The 23,927-nt window shown below is 39.7% G+C and overlaps 1 protein-coding gene across 1 annotated transcript; it reads right to left on the bottom strand.

The window, feature by feature from the left end:
* Nucleotides 1-710: 710 nt before the first annotated feature.
* On the bottom strand, nt 711-23,850 carry TRAF6 (TNF receptor associated factor 6). The gene is made up of 7 exons (XM_039552593.1): nt 23,785-23,850; nt 15,583-15,909; nt 9,823-9,973; nt 9,021-9,179; nt 8,005-8,076; nt 6,641-6,718; nt 711-5,115 (listed from the first exon to the last, which is right to left on the bottom strand). Exons 2-7 carry the CDS (start codon nt 15,876-15,878, stop codon nt 4,234-4,236), a joined length of 1,638 nt encoding a protein of 545 aa, XP_039408527.1. The 5' UTR covers nt 15,879-15,909; nt 23,785-23,850; the 3' UTR covers nt 711-4,233.
* Nucleotides 23,851-23,927: the final 77 nt, after the last annotated feature.

Raw genomic sequence — 23,927 nt, 5'->3', positions numbered from 1 at the left:
AAAAGGTCATTATTACTCCATCTCATCAAAAGAAGATTTTAGTGCACTTAAAATGTGGACCATTAAAAATAGATTAACACAACAGATAACCAATGTCTGAGCAGGCCTTTCTCTCCCTCACTCGTGGAACCTATTAGGACCACCTAGATGAAAGATAAAGTCATAATTAACTTGACATTAACTACACATTACTGCAATACCACTAAATTTACTCAGAAGAATCATAAGGTTTTGAATATCCCTTCCTGCAGATGCTATTAAAAAACAGAGCCAGGCTGAGATAAATCAGAGACTGCAATAAAGCCCACACTTCTCTTACTGACAGAGGAACTCCCTCTGGTTTCTGATCTGAGTATCCTGCAACAAAGTTTCAGTCCATAGTTGCTTTTGTGACAAATAAAACAAGCAAGCAGGTGTGGCCAGAGAGGTGTGCAGCTTTTTTGAGTTACATCTTATTACAGGATGATTATGAGAACCCTTAGTTTACTATCATCATACAGCAGCTGTATCTTCTAGTAATGAATAAAACTATGAATACCCTTTATAAATGTCAGAAGGTTTTTATCTTGAAATACATTCTTTGCCTTCTTGGTGCTCTATGATACCAGCTACCTCTGAAACTCACAAAACAGAGAAACTACCACAGCAGTCCTGTATCAATTAGTATTTCTGAATAGCCCTCCATATGAATAAATATGCAACATGCAGTGCACAGTTTAATTAGTTTATTTTTTGAAGTTCTGTCAGAAAAATAGCTGTGCATTAATTACAAAATATATTAAACTATCAATCAATACACCCAAGGGAACAGGAGTACTTTCTTTTTGTTCAAATGCAAACCAATACAAACCTTTAACATTGACACAGAATAATCTTTTGCATCCATCATCAATGTATTTGGTCTGCTGCCATCTCTAAGTAAGAACAGAAGGTCATCCTGATTTCATTTCATTAGCAAGTTTAATCCCTTGACAGCAAACATGACCAGACATATCATGAGACCGCTTAAAAACCAACTCTATACAATCTCACATTATCTGAGCTCCCACATATACATTACATACCAACATTTTTAGCAAAATAATTTTCCCTGCCCTGCAGGGGAACATTCAGAGGCAAAGAGATAACACGTTCATAATATATTATAATTGGAAAATTTGTGCCATAGCAGCTTTGCAAATACACATAAGAATGGGTGACTTAAAACATGTTAAAGACAACAGAAATTTGGAAGATAAAAGCAGCTAAGCCACTTTATAACCACCTTGAGATCTAGCAATGCTGCAAAGCATTAAGTTACCCCATTGCTGAACAAGTTATATGGGACGTGGGTTAAATCCCCATACTTCTTTGTATCTGTTATAGAGACAACTCTGCAGACCTTTCTCCTTCCATTTAAATAGTTCTAGCAATTATACCTCAATCCACCATGGTAAAACAAGTTCTCAAAAGCAGAGATTTGGAGAAAGGGAAAAGAGGAAAATGAACTCGTATGTGAATAAATATTTTGTTAACATTTATAATCTTTTCATGACAGTAAGATTTAACTGACATTTAGCAAATTAGTTCTGAGAGTCTCTCATGTAATACTCTGACATTACAGTAATTTGACATCACTCAGCATTCTAGTTGGTAATATAAAAACACAAAACCAGTAGAACAGCAGCAGTGAATAAAGCATCCATATTACTACGGCCAGTACAGTATTATACATGCAGTAGCCTTCTATTCCCTATTGGCTTGTGCTGTAGTACAATTTCTACCTGAATAATTTAAACCCTGCCTCCAAAGGGAGTCTCCTCCTCAGAGGCAGAAGTACATCAGATCTAGCAGATAAGGCTCAAAGCAAAAATTGCATTCAGAATGCAAATCTTCAAAAGCAAAGGAAGTATTAATGCATTTAGTGGGTCTTGGGTATAAATGATTTGAACAGAGAATAAGGACATTTTTCTTATTGCTAGGGTTGAGGAAGGACCTGGAGCAGGAAGAAGCTCTCAAACGAGTGTTTCTTCTGACTGCTTCTCCCTCCTGCCCCCAAAAAACAAGAAGGGGAACAAAAGAGAATGTCAGTTTTTGAGCATCCTGAAAAAAACAAGGATAGTAACACAGCTTGAAAATGGATTACACTGTACTTGTGTACAGTGCCTTCTGTGTAGAGTGGCTCTGTGCACTGCCATGGACATTGACAGCTCTTAGGTAAGAATGGCTGAACTACTGGGAGTGCTCCAAATGAAGACACTCCAGCACAATGCAGCTGAAAGGATGAGGCTATTCATTATAAAACCTACTTTGGTTTTAAAGCTGAGGTCTTTCCATAGTTTGAGTAATATATGCTCACCTGTCCCCTAATGACAGAGAATACACTAAAGTCACCAGCAACTAACTGCATTTACCATTAGCCAGGAAGTCCATGTTTCAGTAATGACAATACTCCATTGACCACAATCCCTCTTCCATCTAATAGGTTCTACTTGCAGAAGAAATTTTACTCATCTGGATATGATGAACAAAGTGGTAGGTTGGGTCCTGGAACCTTTACCTCTCATGCAGGCAGGCAGAGTATCCTCCCAAACCACCGAAGTATAGCAGTCTTGTACATATTAAGCAGTGTGCCCTTTCCCCACTGGTATTGCTCTGATGAGGCCACACAGTTGGAACACTCTTCAGTATATCTTAAGCTGCAGTGTCTCAAGTCTTTAGGTTGTTTCACTAGCTTGGATAAATAATACACATAAGCTCATGCATCGCTTAATTCTTTCTTCAGTATGGGAATGTGTACTTAGGTTATGGGGTGAACAAAATGTTTTTCTTCCCTCCTTTTAAAGACAGATTCAGAACTCTATCAGCACCATGATAAGTTAAAATTTTTAGCACCAGTGAACTTGAACTATTCAGCTTTGACTGCTCAAAACTAACATTTACATGGCATACAATCAGTCAGTACAGAAAACAATAATACACACAGCATTAGGAACCTCATGAATCCTTGGCACAGTGAATCTAGTGTTTGATAAATGAGTAACTGTGGAAGCCAGATTTTCTTCCTAAAAGCAAACAGGATTACACTTTTTCCTCACACTGCCGAATTAGCAGGCTTTCCTTATCGTCCAAATTGCTGAGTTGGCCCAACTCCTATTGTCTAAAGGGACAGGAAATACCCTCAGCAGTTGGATGCCAATATGGCCAGCAGCCCACGGAGAATTCATAGGGGATGACATGAGTTGTACATCATCCACAAATCCAAGAGATCACTTCAACAGATGCAGGTCAAAAGTTCAGATTTTGTACAAATTCAGGTTTCAACAACAGTAAAACAAATTCTGCATCACCCTCTCTGGTGCATCCCTTTACTCATGTGTCCACACAACCTGAAACATGTCCAGCACTAGGAGATTCCACCAGCACAAAGGTAGTTCATTCAAATGCTGAACTTTTGTATCTCTTGATGATTGTGGTTGACATTCTGGGCCTAGAGGACACACTTAGAGAAAGATTTATCAAAATAAAGAGAATTAGGGAGGCACTTTCAGACCACATTACAAATATTTCTTCAGTGAATGCAGCTCACAGTCATTTAAGCCTTCTCCACAGCACTACCTCATGTCTTTTGGAAATACCAGCATCAACTCTGCATCAACTCTACATCAACATGCAACTTCCTGAAGGAGGAAAGGGTCAAAGCACACCTGAACCCTTGGTGACATGAACAAAGTCCTAACCCTAACTTCAAACTTCAAGAGAGACCTAGCCAATGCAAAATTCTACATAAGTCAATACAGAAACTCTCTCAACTTTCCCAAGCTCTGTGAAAAAAAAAAAAGAAAAAATTCCTCATCTTTATTAATTTTGCTACTTCCTTCCAACAGCATCTATTTCAAGGCACTGAGGTGAAGACTTACAGATCTATTTGATAGGACTGAAATTTTACCAAACCGAGATGCACAGGTTCTACAATAGGATTTTCCTGTAGGCAGTTAAGTTTTGATTAACACTTCATTTAGTTAGCTTGCTACAGAAGTAGCTTATTATTTCAGGAGAGAACCTTACCAAATATTTAAGCATATGACCTCATAGAGAAAAAAATATACCAGCAACAGCAAAGTTCCATTCAGGTGAAGATCAACTATGTTGGCAACACAGCCTTTGTGGAAAATGAAGCACAAGAAGATCACTTTTGTGATCTGTGTGGAACAGCGTGAGTAAGGCTCCATTCCCCTGGTTAGGACTTGCAGGCTACATGGCTCCATCAGTACTGCGGGCCTGGAAGCCTTCTCTGCGGACACTGTTCAAGTCCAGGCGCGTTAGAACCTCGCAGCGCACCAGGAGCGTGTCATCCTTGATGAAGGTTCTCTGTTTCAAGTTCTGCAGGTGCATGAAAGTCACATAACCAAAACCTTTGGGATTGCGGTGAATTGTCGGTCTCTGGAAAGCCAGTAGCTCTGGCTTGGCTTCCATCACCTCTTCATGGTTCTGCCTTTCCGGCCCTTCTGATTGATCCAAAATAGAAAGTCGTATGGTGCCTTGGAAAGGCCAGGGCAGGTGGCTGTCATATTCCCCTTGCATAGTGTGGACGAACAGAGAGATAAAATTAGCGCAGCGCTGAGCATTTGGTAACTGGATATGCAGGCGCAAGCACAGCTTGTAGCCAGGCTTCCCCGTATAGAAGCCAGGACTGTGCATCACTACAGGTCTCTCTTCTTCCTGGGCTTTCTGCAGTCCACTGAAGTTCTCAATCTTCCAGATATAAATACCATTACATTGCTGTGCCTCCATTTCAGTAATCTTTCCCTCCAAGCTTCGGATAGTACGTTTGAGTTCTGCCATGTGAGTGTTCTGAGTCTCCATTTTAGCAATGAGTTCCCTGATTTGGTGATCTTGTCTTACCAGACGACCTTCCAACTGCTGAATAGTTTCCTTGAAGTTTTCAACTTCTGGATTGCAGTCATATGCAGCATGTGACACATGTGAGAAGAGGGCAGGCTCGAAGGGTAGGCCATTGATGAAGGGTACAGGATTTGCAGCAGTGACACTAATGTTCTGGAAACTCTGAGCCATCATTCTCATGTGAACCTGAGTGAACTCCTGCATATGTCGTGCCAGTTCATTCCTTTGCATCTAGGATTTAAGAGATATGGCATTAGGAACACATCAAACATCTGCAATCACAGATGTGATTAAACATGGCTCTGAAGAAAATCAAACAAGTAGTTGCTTTTGTCATGTGAGAAAAACTGCAGTGTGAATCAAGGACAAGGTGTGACAATAGGACACTACCAATGGAGAGCTCCAAATTTACGATCACTGTTAGGAAAAATGAAAAAAGAAGTTCAAATACCAGTGGACAAATTGCACAATCTTTTAGGTTGGAAAAGACCTTTAAGATCATTGTGTCTTTGCCCTGATGTTGATAGAGCTGGGGTTCAACAGAAGTGTATATATGAGGTGGTTTCAGCGTGGAATTGTTAACTTGTGAACTTAAGATAGAACTGACATAAATGACTGCAATATAAATCAGATATGTACATTATTGTTTTTGTTGGCTTGGGACTTTGAGATGTCACAAAAATATTCCTGATAGAATATTTATCATTACTAATAGCATATTGTATTGTTGCATAATTCTATGTGATATTTAATAAGGGAGCCTTTGATTGTATTTTTACAGAAGCTGTAGCATCTCCAGGAAAACAACAAAATTTAAATTCTCCAGAAGAAACTGAGAACAGCTTCTTATTAAAGGCCAGACCCGCACTTCAAATGGAAGCAATTTTGAGTAAAAGACAGCAAGTATTCCAGTAGTACATACAATGAGAAATAGGAACAGTATATTTCAAACTGTGCACCTGAAAATAAAAACAAGATATGAAGAAATATGGAGTATTTTATACTGAAAACACTCTTGTCAAATATTCCAAAGGCAAGCACTAGGTGTTTATTCAGGGTCACCTTCTTGTTAATGAGCATTCATGATAAAAAAATTCAGGTTTTGTAGGAGTGATAATTTCCCTATGAAACCATCATTAATTATGGTGTACACTTTCAGTAACATTGTTCAACTCAAAATAAAGACATGGTGAAAGACTGATAGTGATACATATATATAGAATTTTTCCTGTGTTCTAAATCAGCACTTTACTCCCTTCATTGATTTCCTAAAATGCTTCACAGTACCAAATGGTGTATGAAAACTGATGTGCAAATGAAAGGGAAAGACCCATTTTTACAAAGAGGTATTAAAAAACTAGAAATAAGAGTATCTAGACTAATAATTTTAGAATTTAATAAAATTGATTTTCTTTATGGAACTCTAGGACTCGTAAGTGTATTTGGCCACAGCTTTGGAAGAAATGCTAGAAGCTACTTTATTGACAAGAAGGCTGAGAAAACATGAAATAATAAAAGCAAGGTCATCAAGCAAATTGTTCACAGAGCTTTTTCAATTTGAAAAGGCAATTTTGAAATGCAATGTATCAACATGTAGGTTTCAGAATTAAGATACCTCAAAACAAAAAACCTACAACCACAAATCATTGAAGATTTTGGGTTGGTGAATGAGACAAGAATAGGAGAACACATTAAAGAACCAATAGACAAAATCATGCAGAAGGTCTGCAATCCATGGTACTGATAGAAGGCTTACCTTTTCAGGACACCCAAAGGCACTGTAAAAACATGGTACCGGGGCAGTAGGACAATCATTGTCATAATGGTTAGGCATCTAAAACAAATCAGATTTGATATTACTTCTTCATCAAGAGTATTCTCTTATAACATCCAAAAACGATACAGCTGGATGGATTCTGAAGAGGTACCTGAAGTCAGATCAGCTTATACCTACATAATTTCTTAAAGGAATATGGAAGTTTGGAACAAAAATGTTAGCTGATGGTAAAAATTCTACATCCTAGTTGTATGTACTGTAACAATTCATTGACTTTGTTCTTACGTTAGGCCTCAGAAAGCATTCAAGTTTCCTTGCTAGACCAAACACCTTTTGTTTCCAGCCTATCCTCCAGCCAGATCGTGTCCGTTTCCTTCCCTTCTGAAGGGCTACTTGCACATACTTATTGTGTCTCTCTTCAATTTTTTTTGTGGTCCCTGTTTTCCAGATCCAGATCAGTCATCTCACTGCTCTGGATCCTCCCTATCTACCCTCCCTCAAAAGCATGACAACTTCAGTTGATGCCTTACAAGCCCTAAAGAGAGCAAAGGAGAGTTGTGTGTTTCACAGGCAGAATTCCTGTTTATATAACCCCAGGTGTTTGCCTTGTTTCAATATCATCATGAAGCACAACACAAGGCTAATACAGGTCAGCTATTATTGAGAATGTTTAGCATTCTCTGTTCCCCACTTCTGCAGTTCATTACCTGACAACAGACCTTTCCCATTGTCATTACTAAGCTCAATTCTGTTTTTCAGGACTTTAGAAGATCATTCTTTATTTTAACCCAGGCCATCAACACAGTTGCCATTCCAAATTAAATAAATCAACAATTACCATTTTCCTGCCAATGAAGTTAATACTGAATAGATGAAATAATAATGGCTATTACAATAGTAATGGACAAGCAGAATTCCAGCCAGCATCTGCAGTTTGATAGTGAATTTACTTATAGCTACTTTCCAACAGTGGCTTTCAAGTACAAATGCTCTCCCCATCTGCCCAAATCAAAGCCTCCTCTTGTAATGTCAGTCATAACCACTGGCAGTTGTTGGCATTTTTTAAGTTCCATCCAAGATCAAAGACATGCATCAAGAAGCAGTACAGCTGAACAATGTGATGTGCAGCCAAAATCCTACAGGGGTTTGCCAGACTGCAACTGGAAGCTGGAACAGCATTTAAGGGAGGATCACACCTGCGCTGGACATTTTCAGAGAGAGGCAGGCAGTGCTTTATTAGCTAGCAGACAAACTGCATCTCCAAGTTTAACTTCAGATTAAAGAAGCAATGTAAATATGAAACATCTGACTCAGAATAAACAGAGAAAAAGGGAGTCTCTTACCTGCTCTCTGATGAGCACTGTGTTGCAATATTCACAAAATACATTGGCAAGTGGGCAGGTTTGGTCATGAAGCTTAGTGATCAAACAGAAAAAAGAAAGGGGAGAAAGCATCAGTAAGGTTACCCAATTTAAGAAAGGGCTAATCACCCTTGATCAGACATTAGATTTTTATTTATGTTCCAAATTTTGCATTTAGCTGTATGCAACTGTGAAACAAAACCAATCCCTTTACCCTGAACAGTATGTTTTCTATTACTGTTTTTTCCTGGACTTACACAAGAGATTCATGAAGTTGCAGCTACTTTATTTCCTAAAGCTCTTATGCTCCAAAGAAGTCTGAATTTAACCAGAAGTTTCTAAAATTTACATTCAATTGTACTGGAGCTATATGAAAGCTTTTTTTGTTTGTTTTTTATTTGTATTGGTGGACTATGTTAAGTATGTTTGATTGACAATTCACAATATTAATATAATGACATTTAATAGTCCTTGAGATAGAACACATCCATACAGAGATAAAGAAATGGTAACAGCAAAAGGAAAGTATTATCCTCAGTATCACCCAAGTGAAAAAAGCAGAGCCAGGAAAAGAATTCAGAAATTATCTTGGTCTTGTGTGGTAGCAGATATCCCCAAAAGATTTCTCTCCTGATACATCCTCTCTCCCAGGCATAAAATCTGCAAATGTAAATACTGCTTTTTGTATTCCACTGGCAGTAGATACTGGCCACTCTGATGGTAAGGTCAGAAATCAATGGCTCTTACACAAGTCTCCTCACATCACATGGTTCTCAGTAAGTTTGTATTTAAGGACAATCTCTCCCCAGCTTTTGCCTGTTCTAGGCTCATGTCCTGAGTTTGTAGCTTCTCAGCTGTGCAGCAGCACAAAGAGCTCTTCTACACCAAAACCTCTCAGTTGTTTGGTTTTTTTTTTTGGTTTTTTTTTAACTGCTGTTGCCTTTCCAAGCAAACCCATGTGAATGCAGGTTGACAAACTGAAGACTCCTGCTAAGTACCTCTTTATCTTCATAGGCCATAGATGTGGCACAGTTTGGGCAACACACTTGGCGCCTTGGACACTCCTGGGTCATGTGCTCCTTCAGATGGTTCTTTGGGAAGGTTCCTTGGCACTGTGGGCATTCCACAGTGGAAAAATCACACTGCAGCTGGTGGTCCTGCAGGAGGGCAGAAGAGGGATTTGATATTTCAAACAAGAACCATCATCTCATCCGTTTTCAAGAGAAAGCACAGTGCAAGACAAACAAATCACGATCTTTCCTTCATGCAAGGAAACCCTTATATACTTATGCTGACTCTACCAATAGCCTGTTACTGTCCCATTACTAAGGTCAGGGTTTCATGTATTCAGAGCTTTAAGAAAGCTCTCAGTAAAAATTTAGTTTTATATTTATCCTTATAACTGCATATATTATTTTCCAAAACAATTATTTCAACTCATATATGTAGCTACTTCAAGAGACTATTAAACTGACTTTAAGAAACTTGTGTGAATACAGACATAGCTGACATACTCTGTCTGTACATGTGAAGTACAGACATAGCTGATTAAAAGACATGAATGATTCTCAACAAAAAGCTGCATTAGTACAATTGTCATGCACTATGATGTTCACTTGAGAATCACCTAACTACAATTAAATACTCATCAAAAAACAAATATGTGTAGCTATAATCTTGAAAGAAAAATGCACTGAATCAAGCATAAATGAGTACCAGGTATGACCGTCTATTTAAGTTATTTGGAATTTTTACTTCTCTGTGAAAACAAGGTTCCGTATTTTCAAAACTAATTCTCACCTCTAAGTGCCTGAGCTCCATCTTCATACTGCAGCCCTTGTTGGGACACTTAACCATTAATGAAAGGATTTCCCGTTTGGCGAAGTTGTCAGGAAAAAGTTGATTTTCAAGCAGAATTTCATTGTCTACAGGACATTTGTGACCTGCATCTCTACAATGCAGAAAAGCAAGGAAAGATATTCCAGTATTACCAACATATCTCCAAGCCCTTAAATTTAAAATATTTTTACACCAGCAAGACATTAGTGGCCAAATAACAACACAGTAAGAAGATCTTTGCAAACAATGGTATTTATGTGGCAATGACCAGAAAATATGGAAGGTATTTCAGAAAAATTGAAAACACAGTTTCACTGGAGGTGGCATGACTGGGGTTGCAGCACTTTTCAAACTCAAACACACTTTATTTGTACAAATGCCATGTTAAGTACTCTGGAAACAAACTTGAGGAATATGTAAATACACTAAGAACTTAAGAGTCCTGTTTCTTTAAGTACTTCATACAGCTCAAACATCAAAGAATATTTCACATACTCCTGCAAAAGAATTCTTTAAACTTTCTTGGACCTCCTCTCATTTCTTTCTCATTTTATAAACAGCCAAGGTGATCACAGCTGAGAAAAAAAGCAAAACTGTCTTTTTTTCCAGTTTCACTTCATCTGTTTGGCATTACATCACACATTGCTCAGTTTGCTGGTTTTGTTATACAGCCGTTTGATCAGCTGGTCATCCTTCAATTTGATTATACAGCAAACAGGGTGAAAAACTCCAGACACAAAAATTATTAGTAACTATGAAAATTACGCTGGATTTGGAACTGGGTGTGGCATCTGAAACCATTTTAACAGCCAACAGACTGGAAGTCAGTGCTAACTGGCGAAGGTTTGGAATCTGATGGAACATGAACGCATGCAACCTGCACAAGGTAACTAACAGCCTGTTCCAGTTCATCAGGTTCTGTCTACCTGCATTTATATACAAAAATCATTAGAAATAGAGTAAAAAAGGGGATCATCTCCATCAAATTTTCCACTATCAGCTAATTCTGAAATCAGTAGGCCAACATATTGATTCACAATTAAGTAATGCAGTTAAAGAAGCATAAGGTATCAAAGCTCCTGAGTGCTAACGGAAACAGCAATAAAATGGAAAAATACATGGGGTGGAAAAATGTCAGAGAGCACTTGTGGTGCAAGGATCAAAGGCCAGATCATTGTCACTGCCTGCAAGCACAAGGGGAAGTAGAACCTAGTGGGCTGTGGAGACCAGGAGGGAATTGATGTTCTTTGTTGGAAAAGGAAATAATCGCTCAGCAACTCCATCAGCAATGCTGCTAGAGGAAGTGGAGGTAAAGTTGTGACTTCAAATAGAAGCAATGAACTTCCTTTCACAGCTTTTGCTTGCAGAGCAAGCTCACCATATGCCTGAGTCATACTCCTAAACAAGTGGAAGAAAGAAAACAACTTAGCTTGCCTTGCTTCAGAGCTCCCTGAGCTATGATCAGTGTGATCTTTGTCACAAGCCAGAATTGTTCCCTCACTTCACAACCTACAGGTAATCAGTTTTCACAGGTATAACTTGGTTACAAAAACCCTGTTTAGTGGAGTATAGAGATAGCTCAGGAGGACTGCTGATAAGACAGCAGCTTTATTTCTACAAAGAAAAGCTAAACATGAATGAGAGCAGCCAACAAGAAGTTAATTTGAAATAAGGATTATCAAGTCTCCAGTTTATATAACTAGCAGATAAAGGGCAAAATAAGAATGAACTGCAATTTTCCAAAGTAGGAAAGTGTAGTAAGGAAAAAGCAATAACCCATTGTAGGATATTAAACAGGCTTCAAATCTATTTACAAGGATCAGGATTGTGTCTAAAACATTTCTTAGATCCATCTACAGACAAAGATGTTGCTATACATTTCCTGTGACAGAACTGAGTTTTTGCACCTCGATTCTAACTTACATTACAGTGAAGGCTTTCCTATGCTGGAATTATTTATCACACTGCACTCTGCCATTTGCAACAGCACCTGGGAAACAGTGGCCATCTGCTACAAAGTACAATGAATATTGCTATAATTTTCCTTGAGATTAAAATACAGGCATCAAGAGTAAAGCCAGAATAACTTTGAAAGAAAAGCCTGCTCCGTGATTTTAACAAGTGAGCGGTTTAGCTGAAAAGCTGAGACAGTTGGTAGAGACTTTAAATGCAGCCATGCCAGATGTTGGATGAACTGCCAGCACCCAAAGATTGCCCTGCTGCCCCTTGCTACCTCACAACTCTGCTTTTCCAATAAACAGAGGTTCTGATATTTGGCAATACTCTACTACAAACCCTAAGTCAGCTTTGCCCTAAAATATAGGAGAAGACTGGAGTGAAATTGAGTTAGCTATAGCACCTGAAGTTAGTTCTTCTAAAATTTCCAATAATGTATTTTGTTGACCAGTAATGTTTGTAAACTCATTTGTAGTTACTTAGGTAGATAAGCTTCTCCCCTTCCATGACTTATAGCACTTCAAAGCACTTCAGACAGCTTTCTTTAAAAAGCTGCCAAGACTTTCTGGGAGGCAGACATTTACTGTGATCAAATCTCATCTAATCATGTCCTTCACAGTGCAAGATAGAAGAGCCCAGTTTTTAAAAGGTTTTCAGTTTTTTTTTCTAGTACAGCCACAACTTCTTCAACATGAACAACTAAATTCTTTGTGGAAGTCACAAGAAGCAATTACTCAAAAAAATACTTGTCCATCCTTCATCATTTTAAATCCTTAATCTCTGTGTTCACTTGAGCTAAGACACTGGGGAAATGAGGAATAAAGAGAAGCAATTTTTTCTGATCAAATGAAGGCTGCAACAATCACTTAGTGAAAAAAACAGTACTTAGAGAATGTAAAGTATCACTTTCCATTTTCATTTTAGTTCTGTAGAAGCTTCTCAATATCTCAATCAATCTGGTACTGTACACAGTACATACTGCAAATCAATATTGTACTGGAGACACTACATAATCCAAATCAATAGCTTGATCCATGGATACCAATTAAGCCTGCAGTTCAGCCCTTCAGGGATTCTGAGAGGTCTGGCACTTCAAGCTGTCCTCCCTGCTTTCACAAGCATTCACTAAAACTGTCCTCCAAAGACTGAGTTCAGTGGGGAATGAGGGAAAACTTTTACTCTCAATGAAACATCTGAAATATTACACTGATGATCTACAGTCTTGAAGGAAAAAATACTTTCCACTTTGTTCAGTATTCACTGCAACAGTCATCACTATTCATAGAGAAGCGGTATAAAAGAAGCAAAAGCTTCTGGTCATTGAAAACTGTTTGCAAACCTAAAACTGAGCAGAGGAAATGTTCTGTTAATTTAAAAAGGAAGAGAAACCATTTCCCATGCCTGGGGTTTAAGAAGGAAGTTTCTCTACCCGTTCTGAGCTTGGGTTCACCGCAGTTTCTCACCCAGTATTGCTGTAAATTCTAACCAATGACTCTAACTGTGCAGCTCACCAGCAGAAACATAAAGATTAAAAAAGAAGATCACCATAGCTCTTAAAAGATGTGAAAGACTGGAAATGAGACACCCATTTTTGGTAATTTTGAGTAATTTTCCCCTCAGTTTTTAACCTAAGAATTCTGTTGTCTTTGCTGAGTAGACATTTCTAAAGCTCACTACATTTAAGTACTAATTTACCTTCAGAATTTATAGACATCATAATCCCACGAGAAGGTTTAAAGACTTATTATCTTTCTCACAGAAATCCCCAAGTTAAAGAGGAGTATAAAACTGCTACTGCCAACAAACAGAGCAAGCTCATACAAAACAAGTAAGGAATTCCAAAATTAAATGGTCTTTATCTGCACAACTGCCTTATAATGCATACAAGCATGCATGAAATTACGAACATTAACCTCTTGAAAGACTTCAGGTTGGAATGTGCAAAGCAAAGGCCAGAAAGTGAAGCCAGCTCCTTGTGCCAAGGGAACTCGATTACAGTCAAAGCTGACTCTTTCAGGTTTAGGGTTTTTTGCCTTCTTCCAGGCACCTGAATAACATGAATACCATTGAGTGATGCAGTTGGGTAAAGCCTGATGTACTTTGCTCACAGAAATAGGAAGACAACGAACAAGGCAAGGGACTAAGGGAGCAGGGGATCTCATGGTCTAGTTAATGGAGAACTGAATATCTCTCAGCAGGTTCTGCAGAATCAATTCTCAGGGGGGAACACTGGTGGTGTTCTGCATTTTCTGGATCTGTTTCTCAGAAATATTAATGAAACTGATGCTAACAAGAACTGTGCTGTAAATACACACAAACTTCTGTGCTGTCTAGAAAGAATCTGATATTGTAAGTAGGAAATGCAAACCTAAATTTGTCTTTTCATTCTCAGCTCCAACATTTCATTCCTTGTTCCAAAAGGAATGCCATGACAAAATACAGCAGCATATGCTACAACTGTGACAGAACCACAGAATTGTTCAGATAGAAAAGATCATTAAGTAGAACCTTTGACTGATCACCACCTTGTCACCTAGAGCATGGCATGAAGTGCCACATAGAATTGTTTCCTGAACACCACTAGGGATGGTGACTCAATCACCCCTCTGGGCAGCCCATTCCAATGCTCGTCAACCCCTTCCATGAAGAAATTCTTCCAGAGAATTTATGTAGCAGAAACGACAGAGAAGCCCACAAAACACACAAAATACTGTATTCAGAGAACATCGTTGCTGGCACTCTATTCATTTAGTGAGCTACAAATGATGGAAAGTGAAGAAAAAGAAATGGAATAGAACTATGGAAAAATGGTATGAAAAACCAATCAAGAAAGCACTGTCCATTTTGCATGCTAAATAGAAATACCAGGGAAAAACTCAGTAACATTGAACACAGTTTAATGATCTCTACACAGAAGTGTGCAAAGTAAGGTTGACAATGAGACAATTCTCGATATGGATCACACAGAATTGAATATATAAATTCCTACCAAAGTGACATTTGAGCTAAGTGAGCAATTGCTAAGAAAAAAATTGGGCTTATGCTGAGAAGGAAAAATCCTACAGCTTAATATTTATCAACGTAATCCAACACTAACTTATGACTTCATTCCAGGTTTAAGGGAAGTACTCTCTACAAGGTACTCTATGCCCTTTCTTGCTTTTTCAATCATCCATTTTTATAAGCCCAGCCTGCTTTTGCCTTTGTATCTTATTCCCGCTCCCTCATATGCCACCTGCTTTCCTCTCTCAGTGCTTTGCTCAAGACTATTCCCTCATCACATTCTCCTTCCAGCTCAACAAGGAAGCACCTAATTTCAAGTGAAGAACTGAAAGCATGAATTGCCTTATCTGCACCAAGAAATCAGATTGTAGTTTCCTGTAGTTATCAAGAGAAACAATCATAGGAAACAGACAGGTTTTATAATCCTGGGCTGGAAATGGAATTTATTTGGGGGATTTGTCTACTTCTTTTTTTTCAATTAATATTTGAAGTTTAATAAATTTTTAGATTCATAACCTGAGTAAATTTGTAAAAAATGGCAAAATATCTAAAGCTCATAAAACTTCCAAATTTGTGACATTCTGGCCATATATAGTATTTATTAGAAAGCATCTTAAATGAATCATAAATTTCCAGAGTTCTATTAGCACTCACTGGTAATGCACCTTGGGCAGCTCTATGCAGTTTAGATTGACCTTTAGATTGAACTGCTCTGGTACATGAATTTCTTCTTCAAAGCAGCTTCCCTAACTGTTCCTTTACCTGATTGATTTGACAATGCAGCCTTTGCAGAAACGGTGGCCACACGGGGTCTGCACTGCTTCCCGGAGAGCCATCAGACAGATGGGACACTCATATTTACTTTCCAGGGGCGGATCGAACTCCACGTCGTATCCTTGTGTCTCCTCTGAGAAAGAGCTGGGCGGGTTGCCAGCGCTGCTGCCGACGCTGGAGCTCTCCTCCTTGGCTCCCGCGCTGCAGGCGCTGGCCATGGCTGCGCAGCAGCCGCTGTCCCCGTCTCGGGCTCCACAGCTGCTGTCACTGTGCAGCAAGCTCATGGCAGCTGATCGAGGGCTACACAGGAGTGCGCTGCAACAGGGCAAAAAGATGCGTTAATTTAAAATATTTCGAGACCCTCCCTCCCAGGCAAGAACAAAATTTATTTCCGACCAGAAACACTAGAACAGAGTTACAGATTTGGTTCTACTCAAAATCACTGGTTTTGTTTTGTCCCCTTATCTTTTTTTACTTATCTTGTGATGTGTAGGAAAGGACACTGCATCCTGTCAGCATAGTTCGTAATCTTTTTCATCTGACTATCTGATTTCTGTAAAAAGAAGAATCCTCTTTGTCCTTGCTATGCCTACTGAAGATGTTTCTTTATCCCTTCTGTATTATTTACTTCTAAGGCATTCAGATAGATTTTGCACAAAAAAATGCTGTCCAGAATCAAGTTTTATTAGAGGGCAACAGCTCAATTCCATATTTTCCTTGCAGTGTATGTATGTTAGTTAGCGTTTTCTGTATAGAGCAATTCACAATATAGATTTCAAATCAACTTAGCTGCAGGACCACAAATAAAATAGAAGTCCAAGTACCTAAACCAAGCAGCTGTTGTGCTGTAAATGAAATTCAAATATACAGCACTGCTGATAACATTTTAGAACTGCCAGTAGGACTTTAAATTGAGTAAGAAGCTACACATGAGATAAGGATAATAATTCCACAGCTCAAAAGCTATCTACAAATTGCTAGTACTCAAACAGAGCTCTTGCTCTCCTTTCCCTCTTCCAGGCTAGCTGGCAGGGAGGACAAGGGTCTTGATTGTAAGAACAGAAGATAAAAGTCGCCTTTCCCTAAGAGTGGTGGATGGCATACTAAAACCTGCGTTTACAACACTCCTCCAAAGCAGGGTGAACTCATAGGTATGAAATAAAAAAGTGCTGGTATCCCCAAACAGATTGCTAGTGTTTCTACACTGAATGAGAGAACCTTAAAAAAAGGTCTTAACAACAAATACAAATTCTAAAGACCAAGAAACCTTCCCCTCCCTTGCTTTTTTAACAGTTACAATAATTTTCTTAGAATCCTACTGTGGTTAGTTTTCTATGAATGGCATTTCTTTGAAAAACACAGATTATCACCAGGCGCAAGGCAGTATGAGTAGTCTGAAGGCTAGGGAGCCAGGCATGCAAAACAAGCCCAATAAGCCTGGATTTGATAATCTTTTGCACAGCAGTACAGGCAAAAGTCTCTTGCAGTGTTCACCTAACGAATTCCCTGTAATACCATTATGTCATTTAAAATATATTAAGGATGGAAATCCAATCAAGAGATGAATTGTAAGAATTGTTTATCTGCATCACTACTGCAGATGCTGGGGGCAGCAGAATGAATAAGGTTACCTTGACCACAAGCTCACAAAACTGAAAATTTTCTTGCCTATATCAGAATTTGCATATCACAAGTCATTTTTACAAAATGTTCATGGATAGGAGGAAGACATGGGTAGTTTTATCCGGGTACTTATTTTACAACACTTGAAGATTACATCAAAAGAAATACTAATCACACAAGGCCTCAACTAGCATTTATGGAAAATACATTTTGGACACATAAAACATCACAGAAATGTGCTTTAGGCCATCCACATGATAAACAACTAGCAATACTGCCCATGCTAACACTCTATGAGCTATTTTTTTCCAGCTATCCAGAGTAAAAAAAAGAGGCAGATCTATCTAAACAAAACCAAAGTTACCATATTTTGGTTAGATATAGTTAGAATAATCAAAACTGAACTTTTATTCTGTTGTATAAATACGTGACTTTCCATCTTGTTGCGGTATGCAGAGGTATGAGAAGTATCTGAAGAGCAGCATTCTTGACATTTCCAAAATACCATTAAGGTACAGAGCCTCAAAGCACAGGATGACAGTTCTGAATTTTACTGAACCTGTCAGCAATGCTCACTTTCTGCAGAAATAACTCTAGAGCAGAGCTGTCTGGAACTGCACGCAAAGTGCTGCTCACTTCCACTCCTGTTTTCCACCCCAATGTATTGTCCCTATACATTATCTACCACAACTGGCTTTATAACTGGGGCTCCTAAACACAACATCAATACAAACTAAACACTAAGAATGCTCTCAGCAGCTGCTCCAGCCATAGTCCAGACATGACCAGTTTAATCCCACAAAAGGACCAGCTCCCCCAATGACTTAGAATGGAAGCAGAAGAATCAATGCTTAGAAAGATGCTCTATGACAGAGATCTCTGGTTTAGACTGCCATCAGTAGCTCTCTTCTCTCTGCAGAAAAAACCCAGCTTGTTTCCACTGTTAACTAACATAACTTATTTAACAATTGCTGCAGAGGATGATCAGTCCACGGGGCACATCTCATGAAAAACTACAGGAACTAAATTGGGTCAACAGAGTGGGAATGTTGGTATGCAAGATATTAGAATCCACAGGCCAGCCTAGGACTGAAAAATTCACATTACTCTAAGCCACAGGGGTATATTTAGTGAGACTAAGAAAGGGAAGAGGAACATACATCCCTTTAGCAATGTCACAACGGAATTCAGGAAGTCACAAGAAGAAATATAGAACAGCTTTACTCAAATTCAGCTGTCACATTAATTGCAAAGAAGTGTGTGACTCTGCTCTTGGGCTGTTCCTAGGAAAAAAATCCCATACTATTTAAAATACTGTTCTTATAAAAGAAGAAACCAGGACCTGACTCGGTATAATCTCACTAGTTGAACACTTTGTAGGCTTAAGTGCTGTGCAAGCAGTGTTCTCCTTGCCCATTTGAATTGTTCCTACAGACGTAGCAGGTAGGTATATTCAGTTTACAGAAACAAAACTCCCTTACCAGAGTCAGTTTAATGAATGAGTCAGTGCAATCAGTCAACATCCCAGTCTCACACAAAAAGCCCGTTATTCAGTGATACATTCCACTCCTACATGGAGCTTTTTATCTGTATATGACCAAGTGGTTCACAAAAAAAGAAGTGCAAGTATCTTTTTAAATTGGGAAATTCAGGCACAAAGAGGCACCTTAAACAAGGTGATTAAGAGCCAGATTTTAAACTCTGTTCATATTTTACCTAAGATAAGATGAAATGGATAAAAGTAGGAGGAATCCTATCTCTGAGCAAAATCCTCCTTCTTCCAGACACATTTTAGGTGTGGGGCAAGGTACAATTTTCCAAATCAAAATCCACACTGCTGTTACTCAGACAATTAACTAAGGCCTTATTATTTCACCATAGTTTAAACTAATTTCTCTATAAGTTGTAACTCCTGTACTAGTAATTAGATCTGTTTCTTGTGGAAGTTACTTTACCCTCCCAGACTGCAACATAGGTTTAATCTTTTTGGACAGAGCAATGCTAGGACAAAAACAGCTACAGAAAAGTGTACTTTGAGTGGTATTGACAGGTCTTTTCCCCAGTAAAGATAAGACAGTCTGTGAGCCTACTGTAGCAGTTTTTCACCTTCCTCTCCTGGGGAATTAAAAAAATGCTCAGGCTGGAAAAGGATGGATTTTAACGCCCTAACTAGGATATATCCCAAAATTCAAATCAAGTTGCTACCCTTTCTTTTTGACTATGAAACAGATTTCCAGTGAAATAAAAGTTAAGATCTCCTAAAAACCACATCAGTTTTTCTTCTTACTGATAAGAGCTGCTATTCTTCCTCTATGCTGAACAAAATTGAGTCAAATGCAAGTACAACAATATCCAAATAATGATTTAAAATATCTTGTGTACACCACAGCCTTGTGAACTTATCCTTTTTTAAAATGTTAGTCGTTTAATATATTAAACAGTTTTCTAGACTGCTCTCTATACCTTTTTTTTTTCACAACATCCAGCTTTCAGATCCAGGAACAACTGCAATTAAACTGGATCGTTACATAGTAATTCTTGCTTTCGATAGTGTGAAGTTTCTCAAGCAGAGAAAGTCTTAAACTATGTTTGGTAATGTACCTGAAATGGCCTTTTCTAGAGCTAGGAAGTGCTGTCAGACCTGCTGATTCTGGAGATAATGGGCTTTAGCTTGGGCACAGAGGTATCCAGGCCTTGGGCTGGCAAAAGTTGATTTCTCTCTCCAAGGCAGCAGCTGTATTGCTTGCCAACAGAAAGGAAGGTGCTTTCCACGCCAAATGGTAATGGACAGAACTTGTTTGATAATTACCTGTGCTGCAGAAGTCTGGGAATGCCCTAAGGATGAAACTTTCACGCCCCAGAAAAGACAGTTAAGACTACAGGAGTCCCCATCCCACTTCTCCAACTTTAAACCATAATGAAACCTTTCTTCACTAAGTAACCTGTGCTCTGTTGCTATTTACACTGCTACATTACAAAGTGATTAGGCTGATGTGAGATAGCACAGTCAGCCTAGAAGAGCCAACTCCTGCAAGAATAATGTACCTTACAAATAATGTACCTCATGATAGATAAAACCTATTTCAAACCAGAATTTAAACTGCCCATATTTTAAATTAATGCATGCAACAAAGCTCAGTACTCTGATTTTTCGAGTCCCATGGTATAATGAAGCTTAGGTAGGACTTCTATAGATTTTTGAGCGCCAAACTCCTCTAAATCAAAAAAAATCACTGGTACCAGAAAATATCTTCAGATTGCCTGTAAAACCCCACTATCCTATTAAGAGTATTAGGGAGGAAGTAAAAGTAGGCATTGTATACTATTTACAATGAAATATGAAATGATATTTTCAAGCATGTGTCAAACTTAAGGAATACTGTGCAGGGAAGTACCAGCTGCTATAAGAGAAAAATTTTATTATGAATCAGGAAGTACTTAAAACAATTAATTTCCACATGACCTTTCCTGGAAACTGACTACCCATATAAATACGGAATCAATAGAGAGAACTATTCCAAATCCTTTTTCTTACTCAAAGTTCACAAATATAATTAATTTGCTTGCAGCCTGGCCAGGACACACCCACCAAGGCAAATGCCTTTAGCACTGCATCGACAGCAAAACTGGCCAACTTTTCTCTTTTCTTCATCTGCCTTGCATATGTAGGTATAGATTTCTGGGTCATGAGACTGACAGACCAGTGGAGTGACTTTGGATAATTTGTTTATGGAGTAATACTTGCAAAACCTATTCCCAGGCACATTAATCCATGGTCTACTGATAACTGATAAGCACCATGTGTTTCCACTATGAGGTTTGTAGCTATCATCACTATGGCCTCATCCAGGCAGAACACATGAAATTATGCTAATGCCTTTTAATTAATACTTATAAAACACTTTCATTTCAAAGCTATCAAATGGCTAGACAAGCTGAAGCAATAGGAGATTCGGGCAGAACTTGTAACTGCAAAAACTAAATTCTGGTTTCTTGTAAAACTCCACAAGCATGTTGCTAATACTCTGTTGAGATACGAACTTTCTTTTTTGCTAATAGCAGTAACTGTTAAGACATCCAGGTCTTTAGGATGACCACCATACTCACACCATTTTAACATGTCAACTTGAAGACTTGAAAGAAAAATTTTTGTTTGAGGCAAACACAATCATACAACATTCAGAGCTCATTAGACTATCAAGAGCTCCTGACTAGAGCAGAGCAGCCCTTGGGGGTTTCTGAAGTTTTCCAGGTGATTTCTCTTTATTTGTAAAGAATGCTGTCAGGCTTTAATCACATAAGTATTTTCATGCTAGAATGTTACTTAGGAGACTAGATGGTGGCACACTCACAGTTACATTCATATTTTATCCTACTTAAGTATGTCGAAACAAATTTAATTTTAGTGAGCAGTGGAAGCATACTACAGTCTATTTAACACCAAGATACTCCATGGATTTTTCCATAACAAAAAACAAACCAAAGCCAAAATTCCCTGAAACTTTCTTCAATTTATCAACTTTTAGACAGAATTTACTGGGAACTGTTCAGAATAACAAATACAAGGACAGCACTGCTAGTGAGAAGAACAGTACTGTTTAACTCTTTACTTTGGCAGTGACTCTGGCTTCTGTTCTCCCTTTGCACACTGAGAACACTTTGAGATATGCATTATGTCTTTCTATACCTCTCAGTACATCTACAGGGCACGTAAGATGCTGCCCTAGTGGGGACAAAGTAAACACCCATAAAGCACTTCAAAAACAGGCAGGAAGAGGTATGGCTGTGAACTAATGTAATTTCTGCAAGGTACAGTCTCCAGGCTACATTCAATTCCCATCCACCTCTACAGGCATGAGGCTTGTATGTGGCATTAATAGAACGATCTGAGATCCTGGGAAAGCAAACAATGAATTAAACACACACATTTTGAAGCAATTAAAACATTTCTCCTTTTCACTCCACCTTACATTTACTTTTATTTTCTTTCTGACACACTTTATGCCCGGAATCTTTTATGGTCAGTTTTCACGGTCTGGAGCTAAAACTCTTTTTTTTTTTTCATCTACTTAGCTGATCTGTGCTACTGAGATACAAAAGTTACTCTTGACATAGTAAACTCATGGAAGTTCAAGGGGTAAAGAAAAGCATGTACGTTCACCTCAGATATTTTTTCATGCTGAAGTTCTGTCAGCATAGGTACCTACTGTGTGCCTTGTCTTTTGAAATACAGCAGCACTTTTTAAAGATAGAAAGCAGTATTGCAGTGTGGCAGTACTACAAAACTTAAAAAGCCATTTATGTCCTGACAAGTTCTCATTCAACAGAGTCTGACTGAAATCCATAAATGCTCACCTGGGAAAAGCTGAATGTACTGTGGAATATGCAAAAGAATTATGCCCAGAGTGATACCACAAAAATAATCCAAGTGCTTTTATCAGCATACTTCGGTGACTTTTTCCCCCCTTCTTTTACTAGAAGCACAAGTTTTACAGCTTTTTCATTCTACAGGAAGACAAAGCAGTTTGCTTGCAAGTCTTTTAACAGTTGGTGAACACACCGCAAAATGCACCCGAAGTTTCAAATCAATACTTTATTAATCACTCAGTAGTATCTAAGACACCACAAAATCCACATAGCTGAGGTGTAGCGCTGCAGAAAGCGTCAGAGGCAAACATGGGAGAATACTTTCGGCAAGCTTTAACAACTAGGTCTAAGGGATATAATTAGAACATTTTCCTCCCACCTACAGCTGAGATTTCCGTTTAAGTACGAAAAGACTAAGTGTGACCTATCTGAGCCAGACGAAATTGACGGAAATTACTACCGAAGTTATAATTCATTACTCGTGTTAATAAAGTTACAATAAATATTAAATACTGCCAGTCTCTACTAGAAAATAAGAGCTACAGGGTTTAGAAACAGTAACACTCTTGCAAATTACTCTTTAACGTGTTCTCGGAGCATTCACCGAGTATCTCCCATTTCACAGTGGGAAACACAGAGCCCACGTTCAGCTGATGTGCTCGAGACAAGCTGCACCACAGCTCGAGAGCCACCCGCTGCTCACGCTCCTCCCGCTGTCCGATGGCACTCCCGGGGCAGAGGCAGGACAAAGCCACTCCAGCCGGGCTCCCACCCGGCAGGCCAACCAGCGTGACTGCGAGCCCCGGGCCGAGCGGCACGGCCGGGCTCGGCCCCGCGCCACGGTTTCAATTCCGGAGCAGCGCAGGCCGGCGCGCCCCAGCCCCATCAGCGCCCTGCCCCAGCGCGGGCCGCCCTTCCCGGCAACCCCGGCCCGGCCCGGCCGAGCCCCGAGCCCCGAGCTGGGGGCAGGGGCCGCAGAGCTCCGCGGGGCCGGGCAGGAGGCGGCTTCGCTGCCCAGCCGGCAGCCCCGGCCCAGGGGAAAAACGCTCCGCGCCGGGCGCCGCCACCCGCCTGCAGCGGCCCGCGCCGGCCGGGCCCTCACTCGCAGAATGCGGCCGGGCCCTCGCTCCCCGGGTCCGGCCGGCCGGGCCCGCCGCAGCCCCCACCCTCCCGGCCGCCCCCGCGTTCCGCCGGACTCACCGCGACCCGCGGCCGCTCCCCGCTCGCCGCCGCTTCCGCTTCTCCTCGGGAAGCGCCGGAGCCGCGTCTCGGACGGAGCGCCCTCTGCCGCCGCGGAGGGGCAGCGCCGCGGGGGCGGGCCGGGCTGGCAGAGCCGCGGGAGC

The sequence above is a fragment of the Corvus cornix genome, chromosome 5 (assembly GCF_000738735.6).
Source record: "Corvus cornix cornix isolate S_Up_H32 chromosome 5, ASM73873v5, whole genome shotgun sequence".
Taxonomy (NCBI): domain Eukaryota; kingdom Metazoa; phylum Chordata; class Aves; order Passeriformes; family Corvidae; genus Corvus; species Corvus cornix.
The sequence above is the reverse complement of the archived record's forward strand: the minus strand, read 5'-3'. Positions and strand labels throughout refer to the sequence as shown.